Here is a 21500-nt window from a genome sequence, read left to right on the forward strand (position 1 = left end):
GGGGTAGTAGAAAATGGGACCATTGTTCTAGGTGTGGGCTATATGCAGCAAATACAAGTCATATGTTCTATTTTTGTCCAAATTTGACTAATTTTATATCAGACATAGAATGTTTTATCAATTCTACACTCAAGATTCAGTGTACTTTGACACCTGAGATGGTGATAATGGTTTATGACGGGGCAGCGTCATCGGGTAATTCATGGTACACCTCTGCGTTTCTGTTTATCGCTATGTCTATGATTCGGCTATGTATAACCTCACAATGGCTTTCCCCCGAAGCCCCGACATTTATGAATTGGAGAACTAGATTGCTCTCCATTCATAAGCTGGAATCCTCCGTATATTCAATAAAGGGTAGGCGGAGGTGGAAGCTTGCTTCTAAGATTTGGTCTCCGGTGTAGGAATGGATTAAATAGTGGCTATGTTTATGTTGTCGATAGGATAAGGCTCTACAGTGCGTTCCGCTCGCCATCTTTTTGCCTGGACATCCTTTTTTTTTCTTGTTTCTCTATCTTTTTTCCTTTTTCTTTCTTTTTTCTCTACTTTACTGCCATTGATTATGTCATTGTATATGAGATGTAATGCTCAATTTACTTATATGTTTGGACTGAAAGCCATGACTGTATTGTTTTATGTCAATATGAAAATAAAAAAATAGTTAAAAAAAAAAAAAAAAAGGAAGAGTCCATCATGCTGTCTTACAGCGCTTAATATTTTCATATGTGACCGGTATTCACTCTCTCTTACAGATACGTTCCATGGAATTTGCATGAGGCAGAAAGAGGTGTTTTTGACTTCAGTGGAATCCTAGATATCGGGTATGGAGTATTTATTCCTTTTTTGTTTTTATTGACATAGTAAAAAAAAAACAAGGAGAAAATAGAATTCAAGGATTGTATAGCTTTATTACAAACTGTATTTGTGATATCAAAATGGAAAGGGAAATGTATTTGTTCTTGCTTGTACTAATGTGAAAATGTGTATAGAATGTCAATTTCGATTTTGTCAGTTGGTGTGGTAGTTGTAGTTACATTAGTTTTGTGTCTTTTTGTGTATTTAAGCTTTTTGTCCTGTTTGATTTGATGTCCTACAAGTTTCGGGGCTCGATTAAATTATACCCCCTCCTGATCGTAACTAAGTAGTTACAAATCATTAATAACCTAAGGACGTCACTGGAGACCAAAGTCCCCTCAGTCTGCAATGATATTGCAGGGACTGTAAACCTCAAGATGTTGTCTCTGTTTTGGAGCATATGTTGGGATGTTTTCATGCTGTGCACCGAACTGTGGTTATTGTCGCCTGCGCTTATCAGTGTGATCAACGTTTATAGTTTTCTGTAAGCTGGCAGCTCTCAACAGCGCTGTAGTTACCTTTATGGTATTATGATCCGGCAGATTTCTTCAGTTATTCCGTTCCTGTCCAGTTGGTGATGGCTGTTTTTTTGCTGTGCTCAGGTACACTACTGGGCAGTGGACATGACCCACAGCACTTTGCCATATGTGAGTGTACAAGTGCCAAACAGTATACCGTGATTGGTATGCGTCTTATAAGAACTACAATACTCTGCCCAACTGCTAAGTGTTGTGATATTAGTTTTAGTGTGCGTCAGGAGGGTTATATATTGTATTGTATTGTATTGTATTGTAATTACAATAATATAGCCCTTATTACCCTTGACAAGGCATTAAAGTGCTTTACACTGAGCAGCATGCTTCCCCTGGACCAAAGGTAGTGTTTCCAGTGGTTATTGTTGATTATTGGGATTTTCCTTGCACTCTTAAGGAAAACATTTCTTGCATTTACCACAGTTTCTTTGTGGAAGATTAAATTAATAGGTATTAGGTGTAATGTTTGGAGTGAGGGGGGTATGTGAATTAATGTAAATGGATGGCCGTATTTATAGGAGATTAGTTATTGTTAGTTTTCAGGTATGACCTTTGAAGGATAGGTTATAATCTTTGAAATGAAATGTGGCCAGATGGCAAAAGTACAATATTAGGCATTAAGGCAAGCATGAATGTGACATACAGTAAGCTGTGTTTAGAGAGAGGAGACATGCAGAGCATAAGTAGAGGGTATTTCCTCTCCTCTTAGCTAAAAGAAAAGTAGAGGAAACTATTGCAAGTTGTAAGCCAAGGTCAGTTGTCATTGGAATACAGAGGTGGGTTTTTGAGATTGGGTGTAATCGGAGGATGAAAAACTGTAGAAGAAACAACATGTTTTGCATGTGAAGCAATTCTATATTAGGTACTTTTGAGAAGTAGAATGAGGCAGACATTCTTCTCCCTGAAAGGCTCCTGCTAGACTTCTGCTTCAAAAAGAACAGCTAATCATATCAAGGGATGAAAGCATAGAGTAATGGCTAGAAACACACATTGGGGGATATGAAGAGGAACATCTATAAACACCTACCCTCCACAGGGAGCAGATTTCAGTCATATTTTAGGGAACAGAAGGATGGTCATGTTGTGTTTTTACTCTTCGTTTGCTCTATCCTACCAGAGAGACCATATCCAGAGGATCTTCTTTTGACACACAAGACTTCATAAACTGTCCTCTTGGCAGCAATACACCAGTTCATTCCCCTCCTGCACACACCTTGTGATTCTCCCACTCCTTAGCAAAGCCACGCCATGCCAGCATCAGACCTAGAGCATACAGGTTAAACTTATGATTGGGAAATTCCAGTTTGTCCCTTAAGCCTAGCACTGCATTGTGGTGGTCAGGCGCCACCTCCACTCTAAGACAGACCCCAGTTTGGCATGTACCCTATTTTATAAGGATGGGACCTTGGCACACTCCTATATGGTGTGCAAGAAGATACCTTCCTGATCCATACATCTAATGAACTTGTGAAATGGCACCAACCTGAAGCATGAATTATGTGTAATAGAGCACACAGAGGATCTTGGCCTGCATTAGTCACACTCTAAACTGAATGACCTCTTACCTGGGATGTACAAGAGCTTCTCCCTGTCCAAATTGTCCTGCATATCCAGTTTAATGTCCTTCCTTTGGATTCAGGCAGGAATGATACCTGATAGGAATGTAAGCCAAACCCCTTAGGATTAACGGAAATAAAAGCCAATCCTGATGAAAATAGAAGAGCAAAAAGTGCACCATCTCAGGCTTTCTCTATAGATGAAAATGTCCTATATATGGATTCAGGCAGGAATGATGCCTGATAAGACCCCCCCCCCTCTCCCCCCAAGACTAATGGAAATAAAAGTCAACCGCTGGTAAAAATAAAAGAGCAAAGAGTGCACCATCTCAGGTTTTCTCTGGAGATTAAAGTGACTGTTGCATTTATTATCACTGGACTGAAGATTGTTCGTATTTAGAAATGGAAAAATAATTTTAATATGTGGACCACCAGAAGCTCCTTCATAGTTGTTGATAGTGATTCATAATTAGTTACTGTGAACCAGGACACACTTCTGGACAACGCATGGAAACATTTGACAAACAAATGTTTTTGTCTGCTAGCCTAGCCCTCAGGTCTGTCAATTCCAATTTGCCCTTTGGCGTTACTCACATGCGCTGTGGGACATGGTAGCAGATACCTTGCCAGCGGTCCCTGGCGATTTTCAAGCCAACCTTCAGCTAATCAAAATGGCCATGACGCAGCAAAATACCTTATAAGATCGAGCCGGGAAACCACTTGACAGCTTGAGTAAGCAGTTGGTACTTCCGTGCTGTTTTGGCGGCACATATGGATTCTCTACATTGGATTTCCTGGCAACTAACAATAATCGCTTGTGTGCATGCCTTTTAATGGCACCCATCTATTAGGGGACAGGGGTGACTCAGACATGGAGTGCTTCAGAGAATGCAAACAAAAGCGCGCTCCGTTGGTCTAGCTCCACCCATGTTTCCCTACCAATTTCACCCCTTTCAAAGCTTCGAAAGAGAGTTTTAGCATAGGCCACAATAATCTTTTCCTCAGCAATAACAGTGCTTCAACGTTTTTCAAAGCAGAGGGCGGGGATCAGGTTGCCATGGTCCAGGTTCCCAGGACATCAATCTACCCAATCAACCACCCCTCCCTCTTCTGCCGCTACAAAACCACTTTAAGTTGCCGTCAGCGTGGCGCTGTGACCCGTTAGCAGGTCAAATCAGCTATTTCCTCCCTGGGTGACAAAGCATCACTAAGAGATGATTGCTTCAAATGTTCCCAAAAAGTTATGGCCAAATGTTTCTCTCCACTCCTCCAAATTTGCCTCCTACACCTCAAAAACTTCCAGATGATGACTTGTCCACTCAGGATCAAGCTCTCCTGGACACGGAGGCGTAGATAGGATACCCGTATCAGAAGTCTGGGAATGTTCATCACTTCCTTTACTTCTAGGCGCCAAAGAGGGATGGAGGATGGGGATGGAGGACTTCATCCTATTCTAGACATCCACCCTGAATTTCTTCCTGGAGAAGGACAAGTTCAGAATGCTCACTCTCTGGCCTGAGTTCTGTCTGCCTTGGATTCATGTTGACTGGATGGTAGCGTTAGAGCTGCAGGACACATATTTCCACACCCCTGACTTGTAGTCCCACAGGCACTATCTGGGGTTTCAAGAAGCTACCAGCACTTTTAGTTGTTAGTGCTTCCATTTACCCTTACCATTGTGCCTCCAGTGTTCACAAAAGCGATGGTGGTGGTTTGCGGCCCATCTTCGGAGGTTGTGATAACAGCAAACGTTTGACATCTTTTTTCCATGAACATGCACAAAACACCCCTGACTCCTACACAGGTTCCCTTTCATCTGAGCCATCCTGCCATGGTGTGGTTCCAAGTATCCGCTTCAACGAGCACAGAACATTCAGGACATGATCCTGATGCTTCGACCCTTGACCTGGGTCTCAGTGAAAGCTGCTCTTGAGGCTTCCTGGCATATAGGCCTCCTGCATCCTGCTAGCATAGACGACTCGACCAGGTGGCACTTGCTGGTTCTGCATTGGGATCTGTAGTATATGTGGGCTCAGCACCAAAGGAACCATTGCACATTCCATCCAGGTGTCGGAGGAGACTGCAAGAAATCTGCAGTGGTGGCTGCTAGACCGCTGTTGGGTTGCTGTTGGATCCCTTCCTTACCCAGAGCTAAAGGTCATGACAGATGCATCGTAGGTGGGTTGGAAATCAGAGGACTCTGATCTTCAGAGGAACCTCACCTCCTCATCAACCTGTTGGAGTTGCAAGCAATTTACTTAGCATTGAAAGCATTCCTCTCTAGGTCCAGCTACTCAGGAACAACATCAGCGCCATATGGTTGCAACAGGCCCTTGTCACGGCCCTGTGCCAGGTGGCTCTGCACCTCTGGAATTGACTGCTTTGCCAGGGCAACCCCTTGGTCATAAAACACTGGGCAGGATCTTTAAACTCCAGTGGGGTAAAACTCAGCTTGCGTTGCCTAGTGGATCATGAATGGCATATGCACTCAGAGGTGGCACAGGGCTACTGCCAACAATGGGGAGAATCTTGGCTATCAATCTTTTCATCACTGCTGAGAATGTGCAGTGTCCAATTTTCTTTTTGATACACGGAGTTTATTGATTTTCAAAGAAAGAGCAAAAATATCAAAAGGCAAAGAAAAACAAAGACAGCAAAAAAGGTGCTTCAGGTCATTATGTCCCACCCCATCCCTCCCCTCACCCATCCTCCCCAGCGATTCAGGCTATATTGCTTGTCAAACAGCCCAGTGTAGAAGATAAACCATAATAGTCCCACCCTTTGCCCCAAATTCTGGAAAATCTAGTCGGGCAACCCCTAGGAACATAGATGGGTTCTTCCATTTCAACGCACAAATCCACGCCAGCATGCCATGGCCTTAGTGTAGGTGGACATGGTTGTTTCCAAGTTCGATCAATGTCTCATTTTGCCTCCAGAGTTGCTAATCCAACCATTTTGCGGTCACCGCGAGAGCCACCTAGCCCATCCAACACCTCCAGCAAAGTCACTTCAGGTGATAGTTGTATGGGAATGCTCAGAACCGCTGAAAGTGTAGAGCCAACGTGGGACCAGTATGTAACAAGCAACGTGCACAGCCATGTAATGTAAAAGATATCGGCATCTAGGGAGTGGCAATGAGTACAGTTAGTGTCAGGAAGGAGCCGTGCACGGCCCAAATACTGAGTGGTCATGTAGGTTTGATGAAGGTAGTGCAATTGAAATAATCTGAATCGGGAGGAGATCGTCAGCTTCCCTTCTGTCACCTTAACTAGTTCCCCAACCCAACATTCCCACTTAAGGGGTAACCGCTCCAGCAACCCAGGTGCATTACCTACCAGGGCCCGATATAATTGTGAAATCCCACCCCTGTATAGCCTCCTCAAATGCAATCTGGCTTCAAGAGAGTTAAATTCTGGGAAGTCGCATAGGTCCTTTATGTAGGGGGCAAGTTTAAATAGTGATACAATTGAGTGGCAGAGAGAGAGAATTGTGTTTGAGGTTCAGTGAAGGAGTACATAATGGACCCATGCCAGATGTTGGGCAACGTGAACTTACCAATTAGGCCAGTCGGCAAAGCCTTCTAGGTGCGTCAAGTGCGCTAACCAACGACCCCTTCACAAAACAGAAGGGGTAATTCCAGTCATACGCCTGTCCCACCCCATAAATCAAAGGGCTGCTCTTCGTATCAAGAAAACTACTCTTGTGACCTCTGGGATTGAGAAGGAAAGTCTTGAGACCCAAGTTAACAAGTTCCAGTTATTAGGCGAGGTCATTCCAACCTCCTGCCCTCCAATTGTTAATAATCCGAAGATTGGAGGCCCAGTAATAAAGTTGGATGTCTACCGCTCCAATCCCACTCTACTCTACTACACTCTACTGCACTCTTCCTCCAATGCACTTTACGCCACTACACCCTATGCCAATCCACTCTGCACCACTCTAATCTACTGTGCACTACTCTAATCTACTGTGAACTACTGAACTCTATGACACTGCACTCTACGCCTTTCTACTCTACCCCACTCTACGCCAGTGCAGTCTACCGCACTCTACTACACACCACTGCACTCTACACCACTCCAGTCCACTCTACTGTGCACACATCCACTCTATGCCACTCAACTCTGCCACTCTACTCTGCAACACTGCATTAAATTCCAGTGCACCCTATGCCACTACTGTACGCCACTGCACTCTACCCTGCACCACTGCACTCAACGCCACTCCACTGTACTCTGAAACAATCTACTCTATGCCACTTTCCTCTATTCTGAAACAATCTACTCTGCCTCAGTACTCTACGCTACTCTACTCTGCACCACGCCACTGTGCTGTACACCAATACACTTCACACACCTTTTCTCAAAGCCAATGCACTCTATGCGACTGCACTCTACCCCAACTACTCTGTACCACTGCACTCTATGCCACTACACTCTACTCTGCAACACTCTATGCAACTGCATGCTGCGCCTCTGCATGCTAAGCCACTTCACTCTACATCACTACACTCTACGCCGCTCTACTCTGCACCACTCTACATCACTGTGCACCATTGCATTCTACTCCAATGCACTTTATGCCACTGCACTCTAGAACACTCTACTCTGCATAACTGCGCGCTCTGCCACTGAAGTCAATGCCACTCTACTCTGCAGCACTGCACTCTACGACTGCACTGTGCTCTGCACCCCTCAACTCTACTGCACTCTATGCCAATGCACTCTATGCCACTACACTCTACATCACTCCACTCTACGCCAATGCACTCTGTGCTACTCTACTCCACACTACTGCACTCTACTCCACTGCGTTCTATACCACTCTACTCACTCTGTGCCCCTCTTCTTTTTGGCATTGAACTCTACGCCACTGCAATCTACTCTGAACCTCTCTACTCCACATCTGGGTGAGACAGGGGTGCATCTTAGCACCTTTTCTGTTCTCATTATATATAAACAGTGTGGGCGAGGAACTTGTGGCAACTTCAGGAGACCTCCCACAGGTAGGAATACGCCCTGTCCCAGCCCTCCTGTACGCCGACAATGCTGTTCTCATGGCTTGTACCCCTCTGGCCCTAGAGTCCCTGCTTACTAACTTTGTTGATTATGTGAAAGAACTTGGCCTCTAAGTCAACGAAACAAATATTTTTATTATGAAGTGCTCGAAGAACAGTAGAACATGTAGAGATATAAAAATAAATGATACAAATGTTGGTTTTACTGACGCCTTCTCCTACTTGGGGATTTTATTTGATAGGGATGGTTAATGGAAAAGGCTATTGCTAATAGGAAGCTACAGTTTAGCAAGGCTTGTATGGCCCTCAAAAGCTCCATGAGACGATTGGGCTCCAAACCACCTGAGATAATGATGACGATCTATAAATCGAAATGCCTTAGTATAGCACTTTACTGGGCGGGCATATGGGGATATAAAAAATGTGCAGATATGCAACTGATAGAAAATTAAATTTTTTAGATATCTTTTAGCAACCCCCCAAAGTACATCAGTGTATGTATGCCACGCCGAATTGGGCACTCCGTTCCTCACTGATCTAATCAAGTTACAACCGATCTTACTGTAGCAAAAAAGTTGGACATAGGAACATACAGGCTTTAATCAAGCGATAATTAGGGACTGTTTCAAATCAAGATTATATTTAAGTATCCCATGGTTAGCCTACATACAGCATTTCTTTTGTGACATGGGCCACCCTGCATACTTTGAGAACCCTGAAACACTAGAGTCTATTAGTAGAAACACTTTAAAAAAGGAAGACATGACACACCTGGAAAGTCTTAGATTGATGAGTGAAGCCCGCAAATCCAGTGTTGTTTTAAAAACTCAACTGATTTTAACTACTTTTAATATGCGAAAATATCTTAGAACTTTTTTTAATTTATGGCACAGGTTTGTTTTGACTCGTTTAAGATTTGATATATTTCATCGATTAACTAGTTTCCCAAATCTCAATGATGGGTCAATAAAGTTGACAAACTGCCCATGCGATGCAACAATGCCCCAGAATACCATGCATGTGGTTTTGTTCTATAAATTTTATAGTCAACTTAGGAATAATAGGTATTTCAGACGATTAGACCATTAGGTTTTACACAGTGCCGCCCTGCATACCTATTTCTGTAATCATTACCTACGTTGGGGATTTGCTGTGGAATGTCATTCTTTTATGGGCAGTTTTTTATTCAAGGAAGAAAATGTCATCAGATAGGGTTTAAATGTCTTTTGCCCCCTTTTAGACTCTGTGTCTTAGTAGAATGATCTATGTGACTAAGAGAATGTGGCACACAATGCCTAATATATAGTATCACAGCACTATTGCACTTTAATAACTGTTACACTTTTTTAAAACCATTTTAAACTTTGAAAACTGTAAAATTATTTGTTTAATAATTTTAACCTGTGCAGATAATTTATCTCTGCTTATGCTTATACCTTCTTTTAATGGTATGAATTGAATAGTTATGTATGTGTTGTGCAAATGCTTTTATGGATGTTTCTTATGCTTCCGAATAAAGTTATTAAAGAAAGAAAGAAAGAAAAGACTACTCCAGTCTACGACGACCTACGCAACTCCCTCTATGGCACTCCATGCCACTTTACTCCAATCTACTCTACAAAAAACTACTCCACTCTATGCCACTCCACTCTACGCCTCTCCACTCTACAAAACTCGAGTTCACTCTATGCCATTACACTATCCTACACTACTCCACTCTATGTCACTCCACTACACTTCCTTCTGCTCTGGTCTACGGCACTTTACAACACTCTACACCCTCTACTCTGTTCTAAACCATTCCACGACACTCTATGCCACTCCACAACATTCTACTCCTCTCTACGCCCTTCCACTCTACAACATTCTACTCTCTGCACAGCACTCCACACCACTCTGCAGCACTCCACTCTACGCCACTCCATGTCAGTCCACTTCACTCCACTCTACTCTAGGGCACTCCACGCCACTCCATGATTCTCTACGCCACTCCATAACATTCCGCTCTCCTCCACTTAATGACATACCTCTCCACGCCACTCTCTTTTACCTCCCTAACTTTTACCTATGCTAAACAGTAGGCACGCTGTACAACATGGCTAAAACATATTGGCAAAGCCAATAGCTCTTGGATAGACAAAGCCTATTTGCTTTGCCAATACTTGTTTGTTTTACTGCTAACATCACATGTAAGTTTCAATTAAGGGAATGATGCTGGTGTGTAAATGCAAAAATAGAAAAATTTAAAATAGTGTCACTTTTCTCAAATACCTACAGTTTTATATAGCACGATATTGGCCCAGAGGCATTGGAGTGGTTTACATGAGCACCAGATAACATGTCGAATGGTCAGAATAGTTTTTTTTGGGCTTGTGTAGTTTTTGTGATTTTCCAAGAATCGCAGGATGATGAGCTGACGCTGGGACTCTAACCTAGGTTCCCAGTTTCACCAGTTGACTAAGGCCACACTCTCTCTATGTTGACTGCATTCGTGGCTGGTGTTGTGGGGAAAGTGGCGGTGCGAGAGGAGGTTGAGGGGACAAAACAAAAAGCAAATCAATGAAAAACACTTACCTGAATCCTGCTGCATTGTCCCTCTTTTGGCTCCACTGCAGGCACTTGTTCCTAATCCTGACGCTGCTCACAGCATGAGAGCAGCATCAGGATTGGCCTGAGCGCACTTGATTTGTGCTCCCAGGGAGACTGGGAATCTGTGTTTGCTCTCTCCAACCCGGACACACAGCTGGGTTGGAGAGAGCTTCAATGCGCATGATGGTTTGGCCGGCCTCAGTCGGCGAACCAAACTGTCAGGCGCGCTCAAGGCAGTGTACACCACTCACCCTCAGTTCTTGTAATCCCGTGGGTCTAGACTATTCGGTAGGAAAAAAATAAAATGATAATAAACATGGTTTATTACCGTTTTATTTTTCGCGTTTTGCAGCTGCTGCTGCTGGCGGGGGCCACGATGCTCCTCTGCCATAGTGGAGGAGCCGCCTCTGGTTGACTACAGTAATTGATTTATAGCAGGTGAAGGGGAACAGCAGAGACTAATTTATCTCTGCCTGACCATGCCGGGGAGGGAGAAAAAAATAGCTGAAGAGCCTCCTTGCTGGTCCTCACCAAACCCCCCCCCACCACCTGCTCCAGTCCTCTCCCCTGCCTCAGTCCCCTGCAAAGCAAGTGCTATTTGCTTCCCATCAGCAGCTCCTTAAATACTCTGTCACACCTGGAGGGAGACAGAGGACAACCGGAGCAGCCCATTGTCATTCTGCCTCTGACAAAGCGGCAGCCTCACTTTAATGTGCATCAGGTCAGGCTCATGATATGTATGCAAGGCTATAGCTACAGCTTTTGACGATGTGCCCTTGTGTTGGAGACTGAGACAGCCACCAAAAAAACCGAGACTCAACCACAGGCCCATCGGCTGATGGCCGATTGCCCACCTTGCCAATCAGAGGCTGGAAGGAAGAGAGTATTCAAAGCCTAGTCCCGAAGAGAGCTCAGAGCTTCTATATTGATCGTACCAAAGAACATAAGGTGGACAAAAAGCTCTTCGTAGGGTTCTCTAGGACACAGAATGGAAGAACTATGCAGGTGCAAACCATCTCCAGATGGATTGTTCTATGTATTAACATCTGATACAGACTGTCCAAGAAACATCCTCTACAAGGCTTACGGCTCATTGTATCAGAGCCAAAGCCGCTACCACCGTGCTGGCACAAGGAGTGCCTGTTATGGATATTTGTGTGGGTACAGCGTGGGTGTCAGTTCGCAGGTTCCTGAAGCACTATGCCTAGATAGCGAGGTTTTGCAGAAGATGCACTTTGCCTGTTTGGTATTGCAGGACTTTCTGGTCTTAGCCATTCCACAGACCCACTATGTGGGGAGGTACTGCTTTGCTATCTAGTCACAAGGTGAAGACTCTGTGGTTAGAAGTATCCATTAAAAGAAGCAGTTACTTATCATAGTTAATGCAGTTTCTGGTGGTTAATCAATTTTACCACAAATTCCTTACCGAACAATCCTCCCCTCAGTTGTGTGGAACAGGCTCCTCTGGTCCATACAAAAAAGTTTCCAGCTTAGAGATCTGCAAACTGGCAGAATCTGACTCCTAATGGCTCTGCGTTTGCGGTCAGATATCAGAAAGTAACTGACGTCAACATGCAGTGGAAGTGGCTGTTATACTGTGGCACAACATCTCTTCCAAGGTGGGACGAACTTAGTGTGGAACCACGTGATGCCACCTACCAGAGGACCAGGGATATGTTGAGAAAACAATCTCCAGATCCAGTCTGACACCTCAAGGTATTCACAAGATGAGGAATCTGGGGCTAGATAGCCTATTCACCAGAAACAGCATTTATGAAAGGTAAATATATTGATCATTTGGTCCAACATATTGCCGATTTGGCTACAGTGTCTTGGTTAGTCATTCTTCCCAGCTCAAGCTCATATCTTTAACCCTTCATGCACAGCAGAAGATTCTTGAGATGCCCTTCAGTGATTCGTCTTTATTGCGATATCAGGTGGCAGAGGTGGTTCTGAAAATAAAGACACAGGTTGAAATCTGTTTTGTTGGAAACTACAAAGGACTTTCCTCGCACAAACTAAGGGTTTTCTAATCAACTTTTATGTATCCCTTTGTAGGAGAGGCAGTTTTAAGAGCAAAAACATCATCAATAACAGTCTTTTCATGACAAAAAAGTTATCCTCTGGACGAAGGAAAGATCAGCATTTTCTGTGCCTGCACGGATGGCACTTGCATAGCAGTGACTCCACCTGCCTTACCCCACCATACTGCCCCAGTGGGTGGAAACATTTGCATCGTCTTGCTCTGACTTGTTCAGAAGACTCAATTGCTGCTGGAGAAATGTGAAGTAGAGCCTGTTCTAAAACATCAACAGAACAAGGGTGTTCATTTACGTTATTTCCTAGCGCAAATGTTCAGAAATAGGAATTCTGACTTATTCTGGATCTGAAAAGGATTCACAAAAGGGGTAAAGAAAGTTTTTTAGGATGTTTACTCGTCATCAGATCTTCCATCATTTGCAGCACAGTGATAGGATGCATTTTTTAATTTACAAGATGCCTAAAGGTAACTGTGTGGCTCCTACAGATTTCAGCAGGACACTTGAAGCTTGCTGCTAATTGCATGGCACCATCGTGAGGGAGGCATCCTTCATTCAGTCCAAAAGGTTCTGCCTCAGCATACATTCATTGGAAGTGGTTCTGCTTAAGGTGTGTCTGCAAGCACACAGATCTGTGAAGGGTCAGAGGGAGTTGTTACCACCTTATCTTCGTCATCTGGGATACTGGTTTACTGTTAACTTCCATCTGAGTAAATTTGTCTGCCATCACGGCTTATACTGCTCCTTCCTAAGTGTTAGAACTGGGGGTCTCTAGTTGGCAGAGGTAGGTACCTTTGACCAAATAGGGGCCCTTGCTTTTAAGTCAGAGAAAGGGTATTACACTCCTGGATAACCCCTGCTCACCCCCTTGGTAGCTTGTCACGAGCAGACAGGCTTATCTTAGAGGCAGTGTGTTAAGCATTTGTGAACACATACAGTAACACAGTGAAAACACTACAAATGGACAGCACTTAGGTTGTATAAAAATAAGTATTCTTTATGTAGACTTAGCACAAGACCACAAACGACAAAAAAATCCACAATACTGTACTCAAAATAGACTTAAAGATGGTAGAAATAGTTCAAAAATAGGCTATTCACTTAAAAGCAGTCTTTAGCAACAGATAACCCCAACGGGAGCTATCACGACATCGAGGTCAAAGAAATCCCAAACTACGGCGCCGATCGCGAGGTGCGCGGCGTCAGGCTCGGAGTCAAAACAGACCCACAAAGAACAGTACCTTGGAAAAGTGAAAACAAAGACAGCTCACGGCGTCGGGGAGATGCGGCGTCGTTGGCGCTGTGCGACGTCAGTTCCTTGCTTCGGGGGGCAAAGCGCTGGGTTCCTGATGCTTGTGCAAAGCAGGGGAGGCGTGGGTTCCTTACCAGAGAGGAGGTGACGCCATGATGGCGCTAAAACCACTGTTCAGTATGATGTCACGATGTCGATGGATTCTTGACCACTCACGTCGAGGATCGGCTCCGCGATGATGTCGGCTTCGGAGTCGATGAGGTACGGCAACCGGTGTCGGGTCTACGTTGTAAGTCGGAGCAGCGCTCACGGCTTCGATGCAGAGTACGGTGTCGCTCGCCGGCATCAGTGTTGCAATTTCCTTCTGTAGCAACTAGAACAGCAAGTTCCAAATGCAGGTAAGCAGAAGGGGTGAAGTCTTGTATCCCTGAGACTTCAGGCAGGAGGCAAGCTCAAATTCAAGATTGTGGAGAAATATTCTGCAAGTTGATGAAAGTTCCTTAAAAGTTTCTTCTCCTTTCCTTGGCAATAAAGAAACCACTGCAGGCCAACCCAGCAAAACAGCACACTGGCAGAGGGGCAATCCAAACTCCTACAGCTTCCTTGGTTCTTCTCTTTGGCAAAGATTTTTCTTGTTTTCCCAGAAGTGATCTAAAGTATTGGGGTTTGGGCCCCATATTTATACTACTATTCTCTTTGTTCTCTGAAGGCAGACGGTCCTGTACCTAGTCCAAACCAGTTCTGGGTGCATTCTGCCAGTGCACACCTTCTTCCATTGTCAGTGTGGGCAGGGTCATCAGATACACCCCAGGAGGTGGAGCCAGCATTGTGGAAGGCTGGCACAGCCCTATTCAGGCCCAGGTGCTACTCCTCACACCACTCCTCATGCAGATAGGTCTATTCAGCCTAGTGCTGACTCACCCTGCCTCCTGGAGCCACCCCAGCCCCTGTCACTCACAAACCAGACATGAAATACACAAACCTAGCAGAGGCAGGCTGGATGGTTAGGCAAACAAATACCTACTTTCTAAAAGTGGTATTTTCAAACCAAGACTGTTAAAACAATTTCACTAAAAGATGTATTTTATCATTCTGAGTTCAGGCATGCTAAATTAGTTTTTCTACCATGTTCCCTGGGTTAGTTAGGATTATAAGATGTCATAATCAAACTGCCCATTCTGGCCTATGGGAACAGGTAGCTTTGCAACAGTGAAAAACGAAATTGGCTGTAATTCACTATCAGGACATGCCACACACATCAGGGCATGTCCTACCTTTTACATACAATGCACCCTGCCTATGTGGGTACCTTGGGCCTACCTTGGGGGTGACTAACATGTAGAAAAGGGAAGGTTTAGGGACTGGCAAGTGGATGCACTCACCAAGTCGACATGGCAGTACTGGACTGCACACAGGCTCTGCAATGGCAGGCCTGAGACACACTTTACAAGCTGCTTCTGTGGGTGGCACAACCAGTGCTGCAAGCCCACCAGCAGCATTTGATTTACAGGCCCTGGGCATACATGGTGCACTGTACTAGGGTCTGACAAGTAAATCAAATAAGCCAATCATGGAGTCACTAATCCATTAAAACAATTTACAATAGAGAGGATCTGCACTTTATTACTGATTAGCAGTGGTAAATTGATCAGAGTCATAAAACCACTAACAACAGGTCAGATAAAATACAGGAGGAAGGCAAAAAGTTCAGGGATGACCCTGCAAAAAGGGCCAAGTCCAACACTAAGTATACTTCTTCACTATTCCAATGGTTAAGGTATTCCCAGATGGTCCTAAAAAAGTGTTTCCACCAGTTAGACGACTGTGTCTTCCCTGAGAATTAAATGCCCTATCTAAGTTGATACTATGAATCAGTGCACAAGGCTTATTTACTACACTTGTATTGTAAGACTGATGTTTCAGTGGTTATGCCATCATCCTGAAGGGTGAGTTCCTGCATGGTCTGTGTAGTGATGAACCATACATGGGTTTTCAATTATAATCAGATTTACCTAGCTTTCATTCTCTTCTTAAAGTTGTACTTGATTTTCACATTAATCACAGTGTTTATGTAACAGCTTTTCTCCCAAATTGTACTTCTTCTGCAGAATGACAGTTACACAACCTTTTTTTCAGAGGGCTGTTAAATTATTATATAGCTATAGGGACGCGGTGCTGTTAATCTTTGTGTCGGGCTTGGCAGGCTTCAAAGCCCACACTGCTGTGCACCAAGAGGAAACTGGACTGGTGCCTATAAATTCACATTCTACACCCTGCGGCTTTGGACGCACTGCTGCTAATCTTTGGGCCGGACTTGGCAGTACTACAAAGCTCACACTACCATGTACCAAGAGGAGGCACGGCTGGTGGCTGTAAATTTACACTTTACAACTTGTGGCGTGGGACGCTCTCCTGTTAATCTTTGGACTGGACTTGGCAGGACTTCAAAACCTACACTGCCGTGCACCAAGAGAAGGCAGGATTGGCACCTATAACTTCACATCCTACAGTCCTTGGGACAAGGCCGGGGCATGCCCGGGTGAAAACTGGACCAAGAGTGGACCTGTCCGCACCAGGACATGGCTGGGCTGAGTCCTGTCTCTTGGCCCTGCACTTTAGAAACTAACGCCTTTTCGAGGAACATCAAGGTACATTCGTTCATCTCTCTTTATAATTATTTGTAAGATGCTTACTATTAAATGGGGAAGAGGAAGTGCAATTTATCTGTGAAAAGCTCAAATAAGAAAAATGCAAACACAAATTCCATTGAATAGTATCTGTCTTCGGTTATGGGGGTCATTGATTCGGAAATAGGATGGGTGGACTTCTGGCTAGACGTCTCTTTGAGACAGTCGTCTCTTTCTCCTGTGATGCAAACAGATGTTTTGCCTCCTGCTAATTGGCTTGTCAGTAGAGAGACATCTGAGGTCTTGCCACCTACCTATAACTCAAGGGGGAAACCACAACGTGACTAAAGCCATCTTCTCAGTCTTTCCACACCATGACTCAATCCATGTGTATCACAAGATGGACACTGTAGTAGTATCCTCCACCCCTCCCTGTTCACCGCCAACTAAAAGGAAAATAACTGATAATTCAGGGTCCAAGGAGGGATGAGGAGGTGGCAAGGCCCGCACTGAAGCCTCAAAGACTACCTCTACAGTCCCGCATCAAGCTAGGCAGTGTATCTGGCAAAAGAGTTTCATTGGACTTGACAAAATTTGAGGCCAGACTTAAGGATCATTGTGGCAAATGTCTTAATAAATTAGAGGAATTACTCATTGGTTTTTGTTCTCAAAGTCTGATCAAAGTAAAGGACTCAGATGAAAAAACTGAAGACCTATTATAAAACCCCTTGTAAAGCCCCCCAGTCAAGCCATCAGCAAGCTATCTGGGAGCCCCTCTGTTTGGACATCTCTATTAGGGAATGAAACTCAGTGCGCCACAATTACGATGTAGATCACCAAGGAGGCAACAATACGAAGGGGCACTATCTGACATTAATCGATGTGGCATACAGAGAGAATATACGCAAACTGTGTGAAGTATGCACATGAGTCCCGTTAGCTGAAAGAGTTTCATGGTAAATGCTGCATACCCCCAGATTCCTCCTGAATGCACCCTGTATATCATTGTGATGGAGAATATTCCCAATCTAGCGTACACCCGTAAGGAAGGCAATGCATTGTTTCAAAGCAAGGTCTTCAAATGGCTTAGAAAACATTCTGGCTAGCCATGCAAATTTTATGCAGAAATTATTCTAGTTAAGAGTCTCCACCCACAAAAAGGATTCTCTGGGGGACTGTGTAATTGTCAATTTAAAAAACCTTCTTTTACCCAAGCGCTACATGATTGGCTATACCCGCTTGTTCCTAAATCAGGAAATATCAAGGTCCACCCCTTGATATCTCTGTGGTCCGACCAGCTGGTCATTTGGACTACAAAATTCCAATGACAAAATCTGTGACTCTAACTCGATCCTGGCAGGTAGCTTAGTGGTTACCAATAGATATGAGGGCCTTGCAACGTTTGACCAGGCGGACTGACAGTTAATCATCCATCCCCACGCTCCTGGATTACAAGGGATTAGATTGGAAATGGTTAAAGACCTCAGTAGTATTGTTGGCCCTATCACTTATCGCGGTCAACGGTGATTTCCTGGAATGTGGCAGGGCTTCCATCCAACATGATGATTCCAGACTGGCTGTTGTTAATAAATTGTTAGGATGTTACCAGGAGACTTGGGTTAAGGAGCATTGGTACATAAACAGTTATTATTAATTTTTTATCCCTACTACTCCATCATCAGCAGGCAGAGCAAAGGGAGGTTTGGCGATATTCGTCTTAGTTAAACTTACTAAATTTGCTTGCTGTGAAAGAGTTGTTCCCTTCCCTCTTTTATTACTTTTTAAATTTCATGAAATTTATGATTTATTGTTGATTAATTCTTTACCATAATATTTTTGACCCCTAAGTAAATAAGAATATTGATGATCTCGGGGCTCATCTGCTAAACTTTGAGGGAATAAAAAAAAAGAGGTCCTGGTTTTGTGGATAGGGGACTTCAACATATGCATCTTCAATCCTATACTTGCCCTGATTTGTAGTCTACAGGATCTAGCACACATGGATTTGACCCACTTTAAACATACCCTGTACGGGGGATGCATTAAACAGGACTTCTCTGTCTAAAAATCTGGTATTTGCACACAACTGTAAGCTGCCTGGTTTTATAAGGGAAAATGGAAATTGCTGTGACATTGATTTTATGATATTTTCATTGGATCTTGCTCTCATTTTAAAAGAGTACATGTGATTGCAAGCCCTATCAGTGATCATAATCGGCTCACCTTACATCTCAAAATGTACTGGTAGAGAAGGATGTACTGGTTTCAAGTTTCAAGTAGGGACATCTATTTTTCACCGAACAAGGTGGTTCGAATTAAATGGAATAAGGTCGACAAAGACCAATTTATGAGAAATCTAGTAAGTAAGACACTCACTCTGGGCTACCGACAATGGGAAGACACCCAGGTCATTATCCAGGTATATCATTCTTTATGCACTTACATTGCAACTATGCTAGTAATGTGCAAATGCCCTAGTTCAATGCAACCAGGTTGGTTTAATCATGCCTACGCGTTAGCCCATAAACGACTTAAATCAGCCATAGGGGAGCATCCACGTGGCAATAATAAAGTATTTACTGCCAGACAGTGGCAGTAAGGAAGACAGACATGAAGAAAAAAGCATACAAGGACCTGGAAACCGCAGTAAAGTTAAAAGATAGTACCCCTTTTTGTAAAGTTGTTAATCTCCCCTTTTTCTCAAATTATGTAAGGCCCCTGCTATAAACTGTTATCCCAGTACAAGCATGGATCGAGCACTTGGCCAAGATATTTGACCCAAACAACCAGGACCAGGGCAAAATGGTCATTAATGAGATCACCTATTAATAAGAAGCTGCTATTCGCCTGAGTGAATCAGTTGATGTTAAGGATGTGGTGCAGGCAAGTAATGGCAATCTTTCAGACAAAGCGCCTGCCTTAGATGAAGTCCCTATGGATTTATTTAAAGATTATCCCTCAGTATGGGCCCCCATAATTACAAAAGACCTGAAACTAGCAATTGCAAGTCCATTAGTTTCACCTTGGCAGGAGCCAATAGTCAACCCAATCTTTTAGAAGAGGAGTAGGAGCTTCCTCTGCTGCTATATTCCGATTTCTCTGCTAGATAGTACATTTAGGATTTTGGGGGGAATGATACTCTCATGGCTTGTGGAACTGGCTCTGGAGGATGAGGCACTGTCCAATATGCAGTTTGGGTTTCTTCCTTGACTGGGCACTGTGGAACAGTTCCTTAATCTACACCTAATCACTGAAAAATATGTCAGGGCAAAGAAAGGTGCTATGCACCTGGCTTTTATGGATGTCAGATGTACCTTTGACACAGTTAGTTCAGCACACCAAACTGTGGGACATAATGGGCGGCTTAGATACAGAAAAGACTTTGATAGATTTGGTTCGCCAGTTACCTTGGCGTACCCCATTAAAGATACAGTTTATGAATGAGGCTGAACGCTCTCCTCAAATAAATTCTGCTGTAGGGGTCCACCTCTTTTTACTTCATATCAACGGCTTTGAGAATTTTCTGTGTTTAGCAGGTAAAGATCTGCGCAAGCTAGGCTCCCATTCAGTTCAAGTATTAATATATGCAGATGACGCAGTTTTACTGGCCAGAACTGCTAATTGGCTTCAGTTTCTTCTTGGTGCTTTATGCACCTTCATGAATGGTCTAGGGCTGAAAACGAGTCTCTCAAAGTCCTCTGTCATGAAATGTAGGCCTAAGCATTTCAAATCTTAGAAGTTTTATTTTGCTGGGTAGGAAGTGGCTAAAGTCCAAAGTGTTACCTATTTGGGCATCCAGATAGATGCAGCAAATAATTGGAGGCCCACAGACTGAACTCAACCCCGTTTTGCAACACAATCGGGCCACAAGCTAGTGAGGGAGTCAGTTCACATTTTCAGTAGCAAATGCAGTATGATTGGTACCTTCGATCCTGGAGTGTGGATGTTGACCAACTACAAAAGGTGGAAAATTAATTTTTGCATGAACTTCTGGCTCTACCACACCTCCCCCGCCTCTTCATGTCATGCTGAAGTTGGCCTGGAATTAGTGGAAGACCATATTGAACTACATCCTCTATTACTTTGGATGAGGTTGTGGAGTAAGCCAGAAACCTATTTCACTGGTGTTGTAAATCTGTTTTCCTTGCCCTGGACCGCACATCTGATTTCTCATGTCTGGCATACATCAAGTAAACATTTTGTAACCTGGGGGTCCCCAAGCTGTATGCTAAGCCAGAGAGCATTTCTTCTCATTCATTAGACATGGTAAAAGGTTCGTTTTTGAGCTGGCACCACAATATCTGTAGGGGGGAAAGACGAGCAACACAGTCTAGTGAACTCCAGAACACAAAAGTAAGACCCACCCCAGAAGCTTATTTAACATTCTTTTCCTAGATTTCTTCTCATGAGGCTGTTCTTTAACCTTGTTCACTTTCTGTTAGCCTTTCCTACTGAAGGCTCCTGGTTTTCAAGGCCTTGACAATAAAAACAAAACCTTTACATTACGATACATAGTACGTTTTAAGGTTGCAAAAGCTAAAAATTCAAATGCTCATTAAAAATCCTCAATTTTATGAATTACAAAATCAACCAAGAAAATCAGCCTTAGAAATGTTAATTGGTGTCAAAGAGGATGAAAAAAAAAATGTAATTTAGTCTACAACTTTTTAGTACTACTAAATTGCAATTGTTACATTAAAGGACAACTAAAAATACCAGGGTTGCTATATTTTTGTAAGCAGAAGAATTAACGGCTTATTATATCTCATGATCTTGATGGAGGATTCTTTAGACTAAACCTATTATATATTCTAAGGCTATTATAGAAATGTTGGTAAACTCTGAAAGCAAGTTCAAAATACCATTTTAAAACATAAGCATTGATTTCCGAGCTCATTTCCTACTCTTCTAAGCCGCATAAATATAGGCTGATACAGCCAATACAATTTTCTTATCGTCCTTTCTCCTACAAAACGCTAGGGCTTCATTGAAGGATCTAATTTTATATTTAAGGAAAAGCGGGCGTAAATAC

The 21500-nt window shown here is 43.5% G+C and overlaps 1 protein-coding gene across 2 annotated transcripts in view; it reads left to right on the forward strand.

Annotated features, from left to right (window-relative positions):
- GLB1L2 (galactosidase beta 1 like 2) overlaps positions 1–21500 on the forward strand; it is a 1021913-nt gene that overhangs the window by 225133 nt on the left and 775280 nt on the right. For both annotated transcript variants that reach the window (XM_085647243.1, XM_085647244.1), the window contains exon 3: positions 753–821. In XM_085647243.1, coding sequence (XP_085503369.1) covers positions 753–821 — 69 coding nt within the window. The remainder of the gene's footprint in view (positions 1–752; positions 822–21500) is intronic.

This window comes from Triturus cristatus, chromosome 3_2 (genome assembly GCF_964204655.1).
Source record: "Triturus cristatus chromosome 3_2, aTriCri1.1, whole genome shotgun sequence".
In the NCBI taxonomy this organism is placed as follows: domain Eukaryota; kingdom Metazoa; phylum Chordata; class Amphibia; order Caudata; family Salamandridae; genus Triturus; species Triturus cristatus.